The sequence below is a fragment of the Pristis pectinata genome, chromosome 14 (genome assembly GCF_009764475.1).
Source record: "Pristis pectinata isolate sPriPec2 chromosome 14, sPriPec2.1.pri, whole genome shotgun sequence".
Lineage (NCBI taxonomy): Eukaryota > Metazoa > Chordata > Chondrichthyes > Rhinopristiformes > Pristidae > Pristis > Pristis pectinata.
Genome location: NC_067418.1, coordinates 38,730,999 through 38,750,938, shown reverse-complemented (window position 1 = coordinate 38,750,938; position 19,940 = coordinate 38,730,999). Strand labels below are relative to the sequence as shown.

General features: G+C 39.0%; 1 protein-coding gene across 1 annotated transcript in view; it reads right to left on the bottom strand.

The window, feature by feature from the left end:
* Positions 1-4,540: 4,540 nt before the first annotated feature.
* Positions 4,541-19,940, bottom strand: part of ptpn5 (protein tyrosine phosphatase non-receptor type 5) — a 29,866-nt gene continuing 14,466 nt past the window's right edge. The window contains exons 7-12 of the mRNA XM_052029698.1: positions 17,369-17,448; positions 16,187-16,324; positions 12,004-12,114; positions 7,961-8,124; positions 7,446-7,559; positions 4,541-4,634 (exon numbers count right to left, since the gene is read on the bottom strand). Coding sequence (XP_051885658.1) covers positions 4,541-4,634; positions 7,446-7,559; positions 7,961-8,124; positions 12,004-12,114; positions 16,187-16,324; positions 17,369-17,448 — 701 coding nt within the window. The remainder of the gene's footprint in view (positions 4,635-7,445; positions 7,560-7,960; positions 8,125-12,003; positions 12,115-16,186; positions 16,325-17,368; positions 17,449-19,940) is intronic.

The following is a 19,940-nucleotide window of genomic DNA, read 5'->3' as shown; positions in this document are numbered from 1 at the left end:
AGCATAGTTGGGTTGAACAGCATAGACCGATATTTAAGGGGATGTTAGATTAAAGAGAAAGATAAGAATAGATGGATGTGTTAATAGGGTGAGATAAACAAAGATGGGAGAATGTTCATGTGGAGCAGAGACATTGGTACAGTTGGTAAGCTGAATAGCCTTTTCTATGCTCTAATTTCTGTGTAATCGATATTGTCTGATTGTCATGATTAATCAAAACCTTCCTTCTTGTTGTATCACACAACCATCAGAATCATGGAGGGCAAACTAGAAGGGCCTTTTTTCATCTATAAATTTATGTTTTTCAGGGAGGAGCAATGAAACAATGAATGTAACGATTTAATAAGAAATTAGAAGGGAATTGTTTTCCAAAATCTGTATTAAGTAGTACAGATTATATATACTTAGCAGCCTTTGAGCACAGAATCTTTATCACAGCAGCACAGATAAAGTAGAATATCAAGTGTTTTATGTATCTATAGAACCCAGAACAGCTGTATGACAGTAAAATATAGTAGTCTATCAGCTTATGACTATAAATTCAGTTTTTGCAATTTTTTGTGAATACTATATTCATTGTTGCCACAACAACATATTCTGTTTGCTGAAAACGTTCTGAAAGTCTGATCTTGTGCCATTGATGCATTTATAATTCCCTTGAAACTCTGATCCCTCCCTACTTCTTGAATACTCTTCTTAAAATAACGATGCAACCTAAATCAAGTATGCTACACATTTTTGAAATCCAATTAATTTATTTTCTACAGCCTGCACTTGTAGTTCTGAAGATGTGCTTCATTTAATTATTGTTTATTCAAAGTGAAATCTGTTATATTCAGTTATTTCAGCCAGATCCTAGTGCTGTTCTCTGTAATCACTACAAATATTTTTGGCAAAACATTGTTTTCCATTTGATTATCCAATAAAATATGTAGCATCATTAAAGCTAAAAGGTTCATTTTCTCACAAGAATGCCACAGCATTTGTTATGGTTCCTATCCCTTCCTTTTGATGACCATACAGTCTCTTTAAGAGTTTGTAATTGTTTTCTTAACTTTTCGGCATTCTAACAGTTACACAACTCAACAACATCAAAGATTGCAGGAAGAGTTTTGTAATAACATTATAACCATTGACACCTTCAATAACAAATATAATTTTGCTCATTCTAACCTGCTTTCTATGTTCATTAGATACAAAAACCTCCTTTCCAACGTATAATTTTCTTGATATTTGAGAAGTATCTCTTCACTGGTCACATACACTTCTGTATATGGGATACCGGCATTAGCGTGCCATTTCTTAATATTAACTTCCTGTGTGGGAAATAAAAAATGATTGAAGAGAGTACCCTATACTTGGCAACAATTAAGGGCAATACTCTATTCCGTAAGTAGCAAGATTGTTTCATGCTAAAGCTCAAGATGAGTTTCATCAATGCTGAAGAATGGAATAATATTGAACTTTTCTTCAAAGCATTGACATCACTTTTCCCAGCTCAGATATAGCATATGTAAAAGCAGATTACATCTTCCTGAATTGTTATCCAGTTGCACCCTAACTCAAACACAAGAAGAATGCCCTCTAGAGAAACAATGCTCTCTACTGGTCAGCCAAACACTAGATGTCCAATTATGATCTAATTTAGGACGTTTTTGTACTGTGATTATGTCTCTTTGAAATTGGGCTGAAAATTCTGAATTACATCCTTCATGTTTTGAGAAAACACCTAAAGAATCATTTGTTCTCTTGCTCAGGCTTGAATTTTAAACTTAAGTATACATGAAATATAGCTGTTACATATGAACATTTTATATAACAAATGGCTGCATTATACTCGTTACCTTTAATGTAATGCTCTCTGCTCTCGATATATTGTAAATCTTTTATGATATTATTACTAATGATAATTAATTGTTATCTGCAGGTCATTACCTAGAAATTCACAGTGATTAAATTGTTGTTGTAAATTTCAGTACAACAAACACATTGATTCCAGTGTTTGTTCTGAGAAATTCAAGTCAGTCCAATATTGGGATCAAATAGCTTATCCCTCCCCAGAAACAAAATGGGTTCCTATCCACCCACAATCTTCAAAGCGTTAGAAATACTACAATCATTTCAATTTACAATCACAATCAATATTAACAGGAATATCTTAAATTGTCTGTTATATAAAAGCCCTACTCATGATGAAAAGAGGAACAGAAAGTCCAATCTCCCGACAAATGCTATACATTTTCTGATAACTGGGTATGAACACTTGTTAAGAGCAGGAACATAAAATTGCCTGCTAAATGGTCTGCAGATCCCCAGGAATGAAATTCTTTCGCCTCCACCATAATAGGTCTACAAAGATATGTCATATTAAGATTCATCATATTTAGGTCCTTGTGATATTTTATATTATTTAAGCTGTATTCTGCTCTACTTTGTACATTCTAATCCTTGTTTTATTGGATCACCGTAATATCGAGTGCTACTGGGGGCTAACATCAAAGTGCAACAATTAAGAAAGTTGCAGATAACAAAGATAGTTTATAGCTGTGTTTATAGGAGGGGGAGAGCGGTCCTGAGGGTCAAAAACATAGTTTCAAAAAATGCCACAAGGCAGTAATCTCAAATTGTATATGATTTTGGTGTAGAGTCTTAACATAGATGTTTGTAGAAGGCATGTATACCACATTCTGCAGTCTTTCATGTTTCAATAGATAAAATGACAGTTATTGCATCCTGGTACTGCCAATTCCCAAATAACATTTTCAGAGACCCTAAAAATGGTCTACTCAACCTCTTGGCCAAAGTTGTAATTGTGCAAAGAGGAATAAAAAAAAGTTACCTTCATGACAAAGTAAATAAATACTTAAAATGTACACGTATTAAACATGACATTTCACCAGTCCTCACATTTGACACACCATAATGTAAATATATTAAATAATTTTCATAATTATATTCTTGGAAAAGTAAGAATTGTCTCCTCTGTTTTGAGATGAGAGGATCTGTATTCACTGATTGTTGACACAAATGGTGCTGAAGGAAAGGAAAAACGAACTTACACCTAGCACCATATACTTTTTCACAGAAGTATCTTAAAAGAGTATAGCAATATCTTATAAACAACTTTTAGATGAAACTGCAGTTAATTGTTTTTGGTAGTATTTTTTGTGGGAGGAACGTTGAACAGGAGAATCTTCAAACAGTATGATGGGAATTTAACAGCTGAATGACTCATATGATGGGATAACATCATTGATCCTGGCAACATCACCTTGGAAACCTAGATGAAACACTGCATCTCCTAAGATGTGAGAAATACCTATTTAGACACAGATGCTTTATGCACTCAACAATACACTGGTATCTTGCTTAGTGCCACCCTGCAGAGTGTTGATTTATTAGAACACTTTGGTCCTCCAGTCTGAACATGCACAGGCATGTAAGACCTTGTTCTTCAAAGAAATCATCACTTGGGCTGCATGTTATTCTGCCAGGAATTTGGGCAAATCCCTATCTCCACAGGCACTTTTTCATCGATGTTACACCCATGGCATAATGTGGAGAGGATGCTAGTGAGGGCTGGATATTGTGGGGAGCCGGGATGAGCAGTGCAGCCACTCACCTCTGAGGTGTGGGGCTCAAGGCTGCATCCTACCCACCACAGTGAGTGCAGGCTGGTGCTGGGGACAGGCAGCAGCTGCCCCAAATGCTGACAGACTATTCAGATCCTACCATCTCATCATCTCCTCTTGGATGTGATAGAAGCTGGAGTCCCCCAATAAATTTGGCTGCACAAGTTCAAAGGCCAGTGACCATCACTGAGCGTGTTATCACAGAGAAGTCTCTGGGCTGGAGAGAGCTGTACTGCCGAACAAGCAGGGATGGGAGACATCAGTTTCCCACATATCCAAAACGTGATGATGAGAGAGATGGTAGGATCTGGACAGTCTGTCAACACAATGGTCTACACTCACTGTCTCAGACAAGCTACAGCCCTGAGCCCAATATCTCAATGCTGAGTAGCCACATGGCTCATCACAGCCCACCTAACACCACCCCCCTCCAGTAGCCTCTCCATACCTATTGATTGCTGGATTCACTCCAAATTCCCAGCAATCAGTTTCCAAGCACAGCAGCACCTGGGTGCAGGGAGCACAGGGGGTTGCTCCAGTTTTCTGGCACAGCAGCATTTTCAATTAGACATTTCTGTATGAACAGTCTGTAAGGGCCCCTTTTAGTACAAATTCTATTAGCGCTCTCATTCCTGGGAACATATTCTGAGTGCTAAGTGAGGTACTAGTGTATCTGACGTTTTAACTCCTGCACAATTGATAAACTGTAAAACTGTTCCTTAAACATGAGAAGGCTAGGATATTGCATGTCAAGATCGCCCACACTGAAACATTATGGTTGAGAACCATGCACACACACACACGTACACCTCAGCATCATTTATCTGATGAATGACATAAAACTATGATCATAAAATAGTCAACGAGACTTTTTCTGTCACTTTGGTCCATGGCTGGATCGCTGTCACTCATTCCTCTGCTTGTTGGGATAACTGTCTCTCACACAAGCTCAGGGCATGGTGCACAAACTGGTACTGTTCACATGTCTGGATCATCCCTCCCCTAAGAAAGAATACAAAATCAACATCAGGTGAGGTTCCTATGGAAGTGCAAAATACTTTAAATTTATTTGAAACACTAAAGAAACTCAGAAATCCTATGGCAGCTAATGTTGTTTAGTGCAAGAATCATAATAATTCACACTAGGAAATTCAGAGATCATTGAATACCACAGTTTCCCACTTCCACTGACAGGGAGTCAGCTCTGGAAACTTTCACCTGCACTTTCAGATCTCAGCTGCCTTGCATTTACTCTTGTATTTGCCAAGGAACTTATTCAATTGTTGATTGCACAACCATTCCCAATCTCCACATTTGACATCCTTCTCCCTCATTTCGTACATGAAAACGTGAACTTGTATATATCTGATGTCATGACATTACCATCCCATCACATTGGCAAAATGGTCAAATCTATTTAAGGGAATTTACCACTAAAAATGCTCAAAGTGCAACACACACAAAATGCTGGAGGAACTCAGCAGGTCAGGCAGCATCTATGGAGAGAAATGTACTGTCAATTTTTTGGGTTGAGACCCATCATCTGGACTGCTATGACTTAAGTATCCTATCTATGACATAATACCCTACTTAAGTCATAGATCCAGTAACCATTTCAGCATAGAACTAGATGAAGTTTGAAGGATGGAACTTGATGATTGCCAAAAGCAATTGTTGAACTATTAAGTTGAACTCTGTAGAAGCATATGGATGACTGTGACAAACTGAGGTTGGAGGGGAAGTAAAGAAATGATTAGGAAAGAATGGAAGTAATCAGGAGGAATGAATGGGTCAGAGATTGGGAAAGGTGAGGTGGCAGTTGAGGGAATGGAGTGGGTGGTAAATTGTAACTTGCAGCAGCTCATGATTTTAACATGGAGCCAAAAGGAGCACTGCTTTTCCTGTTGGCTTTACATTAAGGTGTGCATGTTTTCCAATACTAACTTTTTAATGCATGATCTCCAGCAACCTTCTGAAGGACCACTGGTTAGGTTACACATAATCCTTGTTTTCTGGAGGTTGTATCCAGCACAGCCCATTTATTGAAAAATATTGACACTAGGTCTTCTATTGCACCTGGAGAAGACTTAATACCAGCTTTGAATATGGGTCATGGATATATCTTTCGGTATTTTCTCATAATGGATTTTGACTTGCAATGTGTACATGCATGACCTCTGTTATATTGAATCCTTTCATGTTCATTTTTGACCAAGAAAAGTAATCATCTATTTACAGTGATCTTGTTTGCTTCTGCGTTACCCCTTCTCTAAAATAAAACAATGCTGATCACAGTTTTCATTTGAAATGTTAGCTTGCAAAGACTTTTTATATTCCTTTTGGATCATTTTCAAATTATTTGTGAAAGCAATCCAAAATACTTTTATCCCAAGCAGATGCAAAAGAAGTTTTCCACCAGAAAAAAATTTCTGTAAAGAATGATTGCTATTATATTCTTAACAGAACAAATTGTACTGCTCTTCTTATCAACTATTTCTGTGTCAAAAGGCAAATTGTATTTAATTAATCTGATTGAATTGATACAGTTAATGAGGTCAGTGTGGTTGAAGTGTATATGGACTTTTGATAAAGTGCCATGTAATAGGTTGCCAGCAAGGTTGAAGGCATTGTAATAAAAGAAAGAGTGTGGATAACAAATTGGCCTAGGGACAGAAAACAGAGTAAAGGTGAACAATTGTTTTTCAAACTAAAGTCTGCGGTGCAGGGAGGATTATTTTTCCTGATACATATTAATAACCTGAATTTGGATGTATAGGGATAAGTTTCGAAATGTGAAGGCAACACAAAACATGGAAAATTTGTGAACACTGAGGAGTATAATGTTGGACTTCAAAATAACGTAAGATGATGAAAAAGGTGAACATGTGACAGATGAAATTTAGCACAGAAAATTGTGGTTGTACATTTTGGTAGGGAAAAGTGAAGGGAGACAAAATAAATATAAAAGGTAGATCAGGAATAGAGAGACCAATAGGTAAAAATGCATAAAATTTTGAAGGTGGCGGTACAGGTTGGTAACCTGATTAATGTAGAATACAAAATAAGAAAGCTGGGAGTTTTCATAAAATACTTATTGTCCAAAATTGAAGTATTTTTTCCAATTCGTAGAGCAAAGAAGGTTAAGATGAGAAGTGTTCAAAATAAAAAAAGAGTTTCAGAAGACAGAGGTAAACTGTTCCCAGAGAACACAGGTTTAAAATGAACTCATTGGTATAAAGAACCAAAGGCAACATAAAGAAATACTTTTTACAAGTGGCAATTGGCATTTGAAAAGGTCTGTAGAAAGGTTGGTGGAGGGAGATTTGTTCATAGATCTCAAAAGGGAATTGGATAAGAATGAAAAAAAAATTGGTGGGGTGTGAAGAATTGGCTCTTAATTTGGCCCTCTCTCACAATTCTTACAATAGAGAGTTATTCTCCATCTTGTTTTCAAATGGTTTGGAAAATAATGTAATTATAAATAAGAAAAGGCATAATCCCTAAGCCATAAGAGAATTATGTTGATACATAATAAGAATTTCTACAAAATAAATCGATTAATCAACAGTATTTTTGTACCTGCAGTCTTTGCATATATTCAATAAGATTTTTGTAGTGCGTGGTGAATAAAATGAGGCATTTACTTTAACTAGAAATACTTTGGTAGATTATTAGTGTTTGCTAGGAAAATGTTTGTTTTATTCTTGCTGCACCATTATTACAAATCTTTTTCATATTCTGTGCTTTTCCCCCAATTTCATTGATGTACCATTGCTAAAACCCTTTATGCCTGCAATTATCTTTCACAATTACCTGTCTATCCTTAGCTGACAAGTTGTCCTCAGTACATCAACCACGCCAGCATACTTCAGCTCTCTGTAACAGATGCTGGTGGCAATGAAACAACCTGTTCTCCCAATGCCCGCACTGCAATACAATAACAAGTAAACCAAATAAATAGTTTATTCCACATAAAGTGATGGGACTCTAGATTTTGCACACTTTAGACAACAAGTGAGTGGAGTAAAATCAAGAATTTGGTTGAGAACATCCCTTTCTACTGGAATCCAGCTGAGGAAGTCATTCTAGAGCTTGCTTTAATGATGGAGAAGACTGGTAAAGAGCCATATCAACAAAAAACTAGATTACCATAAAAAAGAAAGGATAAGCAAATCAGGAAGCAGAGATTAAATGACTTCATATGTGAACGTTTAAATCCTGCAGGTGAAGGAGCCGGAATTATAAGAGCTAAATTCATGGGAAAGATTGAGTCTGGAAAATTACAGCAAGGTTCTAGCTCTGAAATTGTATAATGTTCTTTGTCCTACCTGCAATGGACTATTACTGGTCCACTACTGTCCTTCTTTGCTTGCATTCTAGCTTCTTCCACTTCCTGGACCAGCTGTAATAGTGGTCGAGCATTGTCTGGTGTCTTCTGATCTGGCCAGGATGTGTACCAGTAGTGCTTTAAATGTCGTTCCTCAAAACCATCCTAAAACCAGAAGAACGTAGTTTGAAAACTCTCGTGTGGGGAAATTTAGCTGGTCAGCACATAGGATGTGATAAATGAAATTTTGACATGTTTCCAAATGGCTATGGGATTGAATCCTTCTTATTTAGAGATATATTTGTACATGAAAGTATGTAAACAAGAACAGCAGAAAGAAGAAAAATTCATAGAAATCCTGAAAGGAATATACTGTATTATTATTCAAGTAAGGTGAATGTTCTGAATGAAAGTTAATTTAGTCTTTATTTATGTTTTAATCTTTTAATTTCTGGTATAAAAATCTACAAAAATGCCTATTAATTTGTTATCTGGAGTAAAGAAAGTTGTTATTCAACTTTACTCCCTATTTGCTTTAAATATTATGATTAGTCATGTTCATTTACAGGGACTATTTCATTTCATTCCTTTCCCAATGAACAGTGTATAAAAATAGCTTCAGTCTAGAATTTTGTTCAGAAAACTGTGGTCACAAAGAGGCACTAGTTGTTTGGATTCTAGGAATGTGGATGTGGTTGGAACTTTATGGGTGATATACTGGTCCATGTCTGCAGCACGTCTGTTAAAGTTAGTAGTCAATTTTAGCTGGCTGGCTGACACGGCAGATCAGCATGGTAGTACAGCAGGTAAAGCTGCTGCCTCACAGTTCCAGCAATCCAGGTTCATCTCGTGTGCTGTCTGTGTGGAGTTTGCACATTCTCCATGTCACCGTGTGGGTTTCCCTTGGTCCTCTGGTTTCCTCACATGTCCTGAGGACAGACTGTTTGTTAGGTTAATTGGGTACAGGACAAATAATTCCTCATGTAGGTGGGCGGTAGAAGGTAAAGTTGATGGGCATGTGAGAGAGAATAGATTACGAGGAAATAAGAGGCAGAATGGAACTTTTCTGAGAGCTAGCAAAGACTCAGTAGACTGACTGTCCTCCTTTTATGCTGTGAATAAATTTGGAATATAGATCACCATTTATAGGAGGATGGATGTCAACATCCTAAAAGAGAATAGCAGATTTGTGCCACAAACCCACGGCTTCCTATTGCATTGTAATTCGTTGGAGGACTGATTCCTGGACTGCTGTAACACTCTTAAAGTCCCTTTAAACCTGAACTAGAGCCATGATAGAAGTTCCAGCTTCTCCTGCAACACACAGATATTGGTGGCTTCTGCTTATGCAGCAGTCATTTTAGATTGGGTGCCTTAATTTTACAGCAATAAGGATCAGTGTTCTTTCTTCAGTAAGACACTCACACCCCCAAATCCCTCAGCTCCTGGCCTTGATTTCAAAAGGGAGTGTGGGGAGGTTTCAAAAAAGAAGTCCAATTCTTTCACATGAATTTGTGTTGACTTCTATGGAAATAAAAATTGGTTTAGATGTGCACCACTGCTTTGATGCTACTGAAATTGAAGGTTGGCCCCATTGCCTCTGCTCCCAAAGGAATTGTGCACAGGAGCGGAACAAAATTAAGAATGACGAAACAGCATCAGACCCAACAGGTTCTTCCTTTTTTATAGATCCCAATCTTCCAACCAATTTGGTCAATCTCTACTGTGTTAAAAAAATATCCAATTGTCCCAACCTCATCTGTAGTGACTGTTCAAATGTATTTCCCTAGAAACTTAACTATCCTTTACAAATGCATCAGCTGAGTTCTTTTAACTTTTGATTTCCTCTGGTGCTTGAACTCTTCAACAGTGAATCAGCATCTGAAACAATTCTAATGATTTATTTCAAAATTCTCAAAGCTCCTGTTAGACCACCTACAATGTCTTTTACAAAGCCCATTTGTTTCTGAATTAGTTATATTTTTAAGTCTTTCATACTTGTAGTCATCTATATGGCACAGTGTGATAGTGCATATCAAACAATGAAAAGGTAGGGTTTCATGGGAAATAATTAGTTTATTTAGTCAAAGAATTGGAAAATAATAATCACAAGACAAAGGAGCAGAAGTAGGCCATTCGGCCCATCGAGTCTGCTCCATGAGCTAAACTAATACTATTCCTATCTAGCCCCAAGTTCCGGCCTTATCCCCATATCCCTTGATACCTTGACTAATTAGATACCTATCAATCTCCTCCTTAAACGCCCCCAATGATCGGGTCTCCACAGCTGTACGTGGCAAAGAATTCCATAAATTCCCTACCCTCTGGCTAAAGAAATTTCTCCTCATTTCTGTTTTAAACTGGTACCCTCTAATTCTAAGATTGTGCCCTCTAGTCCTGGACTCACCCACCAGGGGAAACAGCTTAACCACATCTACTCTGGCCAGTCCTTTCAACATTCTAAATGTTTCTATGAGGTCCTCTCTCATTCTTCTGTACTCCAATGAATACAGTCCAAGAGCCAACAAACGCTCATCATAAGTAAGCCCTTTCATTCTGGGAATCATCCTCGTCAATCTTTTCTGAACCCTCTCCAACATCAGTACATCCTTCCTAAGTAAAGGGCCCAAAACTGCGCACAGTACTCCAAATGAGGCTTCACCAGTGCCCCATAGAGCCTCATCAACACTTCCTTACTTTTATACTTCATACCTCTTGAAATGAACATAGCATTTGCTTTTTTTACTGCTGATCCGACCTGGTGGTTAACCTTTAGGGTATCCTGCACGAATACCCCCAAGTCCCTTTGTACTTCTGTACTTCGAATTTTCTCCCCATCTAGATAATAATCTGCCCATTTATTTCTTTTTCCAAAGTGTACAATGGCACATTTCTCAACATTGAATCTCATCTGCCATTTCTTTGCCCATTCTCCTAAACTATCTAAGTCTTTCTGCAACCCTCCTATTTCTTCAATACTCCCTACTCCTCCGCCTATCTTGGTGTCGTCTGCAAACTTAGCCACAAAACCATTTACTCCATAATCCAGATCATTAACTTACAAAGTAAAAAGAAGTGGCCCCAACACCGACCCCTGCGGAACACCACTAGTAACCAGTAGCCAACCAGAACAGGATCCCTTTATTCCCACCCTTTGCTTTCTGCCTACCAGCCAATGCTCCACCCATTCTAATATCCTACCTGTAATTCCATGAGCTCTCATCTTGTTAATCAGCCTCTTGTGCTGCACCTTGTCGAAAGCCTTTTGAAAGTCTAAATACACGACATCCACAGCCTCTCCCTTATCCACCCTACCTGAGATTTCCTCAAAAAACTCCAATAGGTTGGTCAGGTAGGAACTTCCCTTCACAAAACCATGCTGGCTTGGGCCTATCTTGCCTTGCACCTCTTGGTATTCCATAACCTCATCCTTGAGGATCGATTCCAATAACTTTCCCACCACCGATGTCAGACTAATAGATTTGTAATTTCCTTTGTGTTGCCTCCCACCCTTCCTATACAGCGGAACTACATTTGTGACCTTCCAGTCCTCCGGAACCATGCCAGAGTCTAGTGATTCCTGGAAAATTATCACCAGTGCCTCCGCAGTCTCTGAAGCCACCTCCTTCAGAACCCCGGGGGTTCACCTCATCCGGTCCGGGAGACTTATCTGTCTTTGGTCCATTTAGCTTCCCGAGCACCTTCTCTCTAGTAATCTTAACTGAATTCAGTTCTATCCCCTGAGACCCCTGACTATCCGGTATATTGCTGATGTCCTTCACAGTGAAGACCGATGCAAAATACTCATTTAGTTCCTTTGCCATCTCTCTATTATCCATTATAATCTCTCCCATACCGTTTTCAATTGGTCCTATATCAACCCGTGTCTCTCTTTTACTCTTCATATATTCAAAAAAGCTCTTGGTATCTTTTTGAATGTTATCTGCCAATAATAATAATTGTATGAATAAATAATATTCTTCAAGAATACTTGATCCAACAATAATGGTAGCAATCAATGTCCAAAAGACAACATTCTCTCACCTTCAGGGTCATGTTTCTCAAACTGTAATCATCTTCATGTAGAACATCATTGACAATGACTTCGATTCCTTGATAATTGGCTTGATACTCAGGCCAATACACTGTACATTTCTGAAATAATGAAACAGGAATGCACTTGAAAGAGAGTAGTTGAGTAAAAGGGCTGCACCAAAACAAAAGGGTATAGGTTTAAGGGAAGAGGTAGGAGTTTTAAAGGGGAGCAGGAGGTAATTTTTTTTACACAGAGAGTAGTTGATATCTGGAAGGTGTTGCCAGAGGAGGTGGTGAAATCTGAGGCAATTACTACGCTTCAAAGACATTTAGATAGATTCTTAATTAGGCAAGGCAAAGAAGGATACAGCACTAATGCGGACAAATGGGTCAGTATGGGTGTGGTGAGGTGAAGGATCCATTTCTGGACTGCTTGAATCTATGACTCTAATATTGAAAACTTTTGACGTGAAATTTGAACATATTAATTGTGTATATGTTTTACTCAGAATGGAATGTTTCTAGTCCACACTGAATAGATGGAAGGATTCATGTTATTACCTCAAAGCTTGTACAACTAAATTGCATTTAGGAATAGTAGATGATCTTTTATTGTATCAGTGAAAACTAGGTGTGGGTGGGTTAGTAAGGAGGATGTATTCATTCTGCTGAATTCCCCGCCCCCCCCCATTGTTTCTACTCATCACCGACCAGCCTCTAACTCAACACTCCCCCGTACCCCCAGCCCCTCCTTTGGTTCCACCACCAGCCCCTGTCTCACCTCTCCCTTTCACTTCTATATACTGGCTATCTTCCCTCTTCACCTCAGTCCTGATGCAGGGTCTCGACCCAACTCGTCAACCATCCCTTCACCTCCACATATGCCATTTCACCCACTGAGTTCTTCCAGCATCCACAGTCGCTTGTGTCTCCTGTGTTCCCATTGTTGATGGGCTGAATTTTGCTGAATTGGGTTTGTTGCCCAGATCAGAGGCAAGAAGAAAATTGAAGACAAACTCAAATTTCTTTCTTCTAAAGTTAATTTGAACAGGTTATTGAATCATTGGTGAAATATCACCAATAAGCTTGATACAAGCTGTACTTGATACCCAAATACACACACCAGATAATACTCAGGTCATTAATTAAATTACAGATTTAAAAACAAACCCAAGGATCTTAACTCTTCTGACCAGGGCTGTACAGAAAGCCCAAGAAAAATATAAAATATTGTTCCTGTTCCTCGCTGCAGTAGTGCAGAGGAAAGAGCAAAAGTAGCCATTCATAATGTAATAAGCATGAACTGGATGGGCCAAATGTCCTATTTCTGTGCCATATATCCTATGTAAAAGGTCAGAAATGGAATAGAAGGGACTTTTAAAGGGATGTCAGAGAAAGCCAAGAGCTAATACTCTCTGAAAGAAACGTATATTCAGCAAAGCAATTTCCTAATATGCATTCGATTCTTCCAATTCATTTTAAGATCTTCAAAGATCAATCTTCCTACAAAGGAAAGGCAGACTTCTAAGTAAGTAGTTGCAGATCAATGTTTCTATTAAAAAGCCATTGGGAAATATGTTGGATTAAGAGTGAAAGGAGGTACTCAGTGAGTACAGTGTTAATAAACTTGCTTTCTTAAAATCCTCAATTAAGCCATAGTCCTGGAACTAACTGCTAATTGCCTTGTTTTCAGCATTTCTGGAACCACTGAAACTGTAGGTTTTGCGCTAAACTGCCAATTAGTAGAAACATTGCAGTACGTACAGCTTCCACATAGACATTTGTACTGAGGGTGTACATTGTGCAGACTGACAGGGGATGGCACTTCTAAGAATGGCTCAGGAATGGAGGGAAAGGACACATAGGTTCTCAGTGACATCACTGGAGATCTTGGTTCACAAAATATAGGGTGCAGGTGGGTGGGGAGATGTGATGTTCTTTCCAAAAGAGGGAAGAAAGCCATGGAGAAAATCCTTGAGGAGGCCACAGACAGGATGACTGCTCCAAGGATACGCTGTAAAAAATATTACAATTTGCCATGACTCATCAAGATTCCACCCTAAAACTACATTAACTGGACCAAGACCACAGTCCCACCCTAATCAAGTTACACCACCATCTCACTTCAGACATTCCACACTATTGCATCCTACAACAGCATTTTTCACACCTCAAACAAACCTCCCAGCTTTCAGTCATGTAACACATCACAAACGATCACAGCTGCCGATACACTTGTTCACATTTGCCATTTCTCTCAATTTTAGGAGAGAATCTCATATAACAAGAGCTATAAACACCTAAATAAGGTAGGGGAAGTATAACTTTGTGACTTATTCCCTTTGAGAAGACACTGTTAGTGGAAGTTTACGCTGTAATGGAAGAACATAGCCTAAGTAAGAGACCTATTTTTGGAGGTATTTGGTCAACCCAGTGTTTTCTGTATCGACAGTTCTTTTTCAAAAACTGCACAGGGTGTGATTACACATTGTATCACAGAGGTAGCAGAGGAGAAGGATCCTCATGGTGAACACATAAGGCATTAGTCAACAACAGTTACACCATATAAAAGAGTGCCAGAGTAGGTTGAATTCTAGTTCTGGTGCAGAGGAATTAGATGAGCACTCTACTAGGCGAAGCTTCAGGAAAAGATTAATTAGTTTGTCAAACTACATACTTGGTTCATTGGGTAGCCAAAATACTCTCCAACTTGGAGGATGGCCAATTCTATCCAACTGTCTATGGAACTCAGAATTTTTCAGCGTTTAATGATTTGTTTCCCAGCTTCCAATACAGCCATTGCAACTTGCATGGAATGCTAACCAGCCTACATGATATGATTAACAGTTGCGATGGAAGATAACCAGCGCAACCACCATAATCTATGGATTAGCAGAGCACTGGATTGGAAGCTCATGCATCTGCCACATTGGCTTTGGCCAATTTGCTTGAAAGTGGCTTGTGGAGTTCAGAGAACGTCTCTCCAGTAGATCATTAAACTGGCTGAACAGTTGTCCTAAAGTAATATGAGGTAAGCATAGCAGCCTACAACCTTCCTCTAGATGGCAGTATTCCTGCTTCCAGCTTCACCATTGCTCGTATAGTCTGTCCACCCAGACTACTGATCCATGCAGAGATGATGCAATCTAAGCCATGGCCACATGGCCCATAGCCCTTTGAAGGTATTGCAAGAGGACACCTCAACTACTCTCTTCAAATTCTCAGCAGACATTTGCCACACATGTTGTAACCACTTAGCTACGGTTCAAGAAGCAACAGGAACACCAAGAGTACTTTTAGAATAGCCACTAACAATGAATAGTTTAATTTTTGAAAAGACTATTAGTTGGTATAATGTTTGCTTTCCTTATCCTTAATATAAAGATTGATTGTGATAATTGGCTGGTGATGGAATTTGAATCTATTTTATTGTGCTCCTCATGAAGAAGAATTAAATATAGTTATTGGATCTCTCTCTAAAGATACTAAGTCCTGGAAATGTTGACATGTGGCAACAGCACTCCAAAGCCTGATGGTGGAGAAGCTCTTTCGGAAGCATCTTTCAGTTAGATAGGGGCAAATGTCCCTCTCCGGTGTATCCTATCTACCTGGAATCCTCTGACGATTGCAAGGATCTCTTCACATTCCTCTGGCAAATGGAGGCAAGAGAAGCAATTTAAACCCTGCTCATCTCATGGGAACGTGAGTGCAAAGTGATTAAAATTGCTCATGGGACTTGACCATCAAGATCTTAACTTCATTATCCTGCCAACTTCCTACTGACTAACCGGCATTCTGATCTGTTAAGCAGAATGACCGTCTACACAATTAAAATTTGAGATTGTAGTTCTATAGAGAATAGAACAATTGTGCTTTTTGGGTAAGTAGACTGTCTGGTGTGGCACTGGAGCATACTGACTAAGAGGAGTCAGTCCCCTATTTGTTTAGAGTTAGCTATCCTGGCAAAAGGTGATAATACTGAAAATGTGGGTCAGGAGCGAACAAGATCAGGTGCATTGTTATGATGCTGGCACTCACTGAGTAAACTAACAGATGCATAAAGCTCATGGTTAATAGTACTGAAGGAATACCAGCATGAAAGTAAAAGTATTTTCTGATTAATGCAAATTGCCTTGTCCAGTAATTTCCTTCTCTTTTAAAGAGTCAGTGGTGCTGACAGCTGTCCCAGTACCTCATTCCTCTCCTCCAGGTTTGTAATCATGACAACAATGGTTGACCTTTCCTGCCAAATCATTGTCCAGAAATCCGACACAGTGTTCACAATTGGTCCCTGAGTAGCAATGTACACCTTTTCCTCCCCTCCATAGCCCTGTAAGCAAAAAACAATGTCAGTTTAATACTGTTATTAAAGAAAAGAAACACCATAATAGTCTGCAATTCTCCTGCAGTTATTCAGAGTAGAACATAGCTGTTAAACCAGTCACAAGGAAGGGTACGAGAAAACCTAGCTGTCAAATTTGCACTTAGTTCCTGCAGAGTCCAGAGAAGCAGAAAGTGAGTTCTCCATCCAAAGTACATTATGCATAGACCTGTAGAATGGAACAACTTGTTCTGATGAATTATTTATTTCTCACTGTCAGGTCTTGCACATGTACCTGCAAAAACCTGTAAAACTGATAATGCAACTCCTGCATTGAGCAGTGGATTGAATGCACACAAGGATTGGCCAAGGATAAGTGATCAGCTCATTTAGGTGATTTACTTGTGGATACATCACTAAAAACAAATTAGGAATGGCAGCATTGTATTTTAAATATCTATAACAGTAAAGGACAACTGGCTGCAAGTCCCTCTATGATTGTACTTCTCCATTTCTGTAATCTCGTTCAGTGCTATAACCCTTCAAGATATCTGTGATGCTTTCATTATGGCCTCTTGATAATCTCCAATTTATTCACCTCACCATTAGAGATTGTGCCTTCAGCTGCCAGATCCCTAAACTATGCGATTCCACCTATCAATCTGTCTGCCTTCCTTAAAGTTGTTGGTCATCTACCATAATGTCTCATAGTGGCTTTTTATTTAATAACACAGTTATGATATGCCTTTTGGCATTTTGTTACAATTTGTAATTGCAACATAAATAGCAATTCTGGAAATACACAACAGGATATCCTAAGATGCTCAGCACTCCAGAACATGGGCAGTAAATAGCCTTTAACCTTACTTAACAAACAATAACACAATAATTATGTGGCAAATTACGCCCTTGACCTGCTCAAAAAATAGGAATATCACAGTTACATTGTAATTGGAGCAATAGCATTTTAATTACCAAAATGTTATTTTTAAGATTAGCCAAGATATCTTCAGTATCCCCTTTGGAAACTATAACTATAGATGTTGCACTTACCCTAATGTAGTTAGCATTAATGTATGAGCTAAGTGGATCCTCTGATGATTTAATAGTAAGGCACACTCTGCTGTGGGGATCTGAAAATAAAATGGGAAGATAGAAAACATCCAAAATCATTGTATTTTTGAAAGAGATCACTCCAATTTACAAACATTGATTACTCGGTATTGTGATACAAGCAGAAATTATTCATAAAAATATGGTTATAAAGTACAACAGAAGTTACTTCCTAAATCAAGTTGTCAGATTTCTTCAAAAGTAGGATCAGATTTAACTATCAATGACGTACTTACTTGAAAATGCTGCAATCCATCTGGTTTGAGGTGATTATTGGGTCGACTATCTTTTCTGAGTATGTAATTAGCAGGGTGGATAAGAGAGAAACAGTTGAATCATGGAAAAGTAGAGAAATAGGAATAGTGGTAGACCTTTCAGCCCTTCAAACTTGCTTCACCATTCAATAAGATCATTGCTGATCCTCTATCTCAATGCCATATTCCTACTCTCTATCCATACCCTCTATAAATCTATCTCCTTCCTAGCTATATTTAGCAATGGCCTCCACAGCCTCTATGGTAGAGAATGGCACCACTTTACTACCCTCTGAGTGAAGACATTTCTCCTCATGTCATTCCTCATCTCCTCATCTTACTCTGTATTCTGAGACAGTGGCCCCTGCTTTTAAATCCCCTGCAGTAAGGGGAAGCATCCTCCCTGCATCCAGCCTCTCAAGCCTGTGTGTTTCATTGAGACCTCTTATTCTTCTCTCAAGTGAATACAGACCTCGTCAATTCACTTTTTCCTTGCAAGTCTCACCATCAAACGATCAGTCATGGTCATATTCATAGTCAAGTTTATTGTCATATGCACAAGTACATGTATGCACAGGTGCAATGAAAAACTTACTTGCAGCAGCATCACAGGTACATAGCATCACATAAACAGCATTCACCAGAAAAATATAAATTATACCCAATTTTTTACAAGAAAGAACACAATTAGAACAAAAAGAACAAACAAAGAAACTAAAGAAAAAACTTAGCAAAGAAAAAAACCCAAAAAATATCCGTTTCAGTGCAAAGTGATCAAAGTGGTCATAGTGTTGCTAAACTGTAGTGAGTAGGGTTTTGCTGGTTGGTTCAAGAACTGAATAGTTGAGGGGAAGTAGGTGTTCTTGAACCTGGCGGTGTGGGACCTCAGACTTCTGTACCTCCTGCCCGATGATAGCAGTGAAAACATGGCATGGCCCTGATGGTGGGGATCTTTGATGATAGATGTTGCCTTCTTGAGGCAGCACCTCCTATAGATAGTACCAATGATGGGGAGGGATGTGCCCATGATGTATTGGGCAGAGTCCACTATTTTCTGCAGCTTCTTACATTCTTGTGCATTCGAATTGCCGTAATAGACCACGATGCAACCAGTCAGGATACTTTCAACAGTATATCTGTAGAAGTTTGTTAGAGTGTTCAGTCACAAACTGAACCTCCTTAGAAAGTAAAAACGCTGGTGCACTTTCCTTATGATTGCATCTATGTGCTGGGCCCAGAATAGGTCATCTGAGATATTAACGCTCAGGAATTTAAAGCTGCTGATTCTATCCACCACCAATACCCAAAGTGACTGGCAAATGGTCGCCCTCCTTCCCCTTCCTGAAGTCAACAATCATCTCTTTAGTTTTGCTGGTGTTGAGCGAGAGGTTGTTATTGTGGTACCACTCAACCAGGTGTCCTATCTCGCTCCGGTAAGCTGACTCATCGGCACTTGTGACTTGTCCAACAACAGTAGTGTCTTCGGCAAATTTGAAGATGGCATTGGAGCTGTGCTTAGCCACACAGTCATGTGTATATTGAGTAGAGCAGAGGGCTAAGCATGCAGCTTTGAGGTGCACCTGCGCTGAAGATCAATAAGGAGGAGATGTTGTTACCAATCCTCACTGATTGAGATCTGCTGATGAGGAAGTCAAGTATCCAGTTTCAGGGGGAGGTACAGAGGCCCAGGTCTTGAAGCAGTCTGGTGAACCTTTGATTCAGTCCCCCCATGGCAAGTGTATTCTTTCTTGGGTATGGAGACCAATACAACACACAATACTCTAGATGTGGTCTCACCAAAGCTCTGTATAATTGCCGTAAGATATTACTCCTGTACTCAAAACCTTTTGCAGTGAAGGTCAATTTAACACTTGCCTTTTTAACTGCTGCACCTGCATGTTTGCTTTCTGTGACTGGTGCACGAGGCCACTCATTCATCATTGGGAGGAAACTGGAATACCCAAGGAAAGCCCACGTGATCATGCAGAGATTTCTGCACACTCAGCACCCAGAATCAAGCCACCATGCTACCAGCATGTTAAAATGGCACTCTGTAGGAGGATTGAGAGGCACAAGTCATAATGTTTACTCGATTAGTACATATTAAGATTGAGTAGTTCTTGATGTCCTGTGCACCAGCTGAAACCAACTGGTGCTAATTCATGTCATGCCAGAGGAGGTGAGCACTGAATGCAATCATTGCCAGAAGTCACTGACCAAGTGAGAGGAATACTGAAAAAACAGCAACATGGACTTGG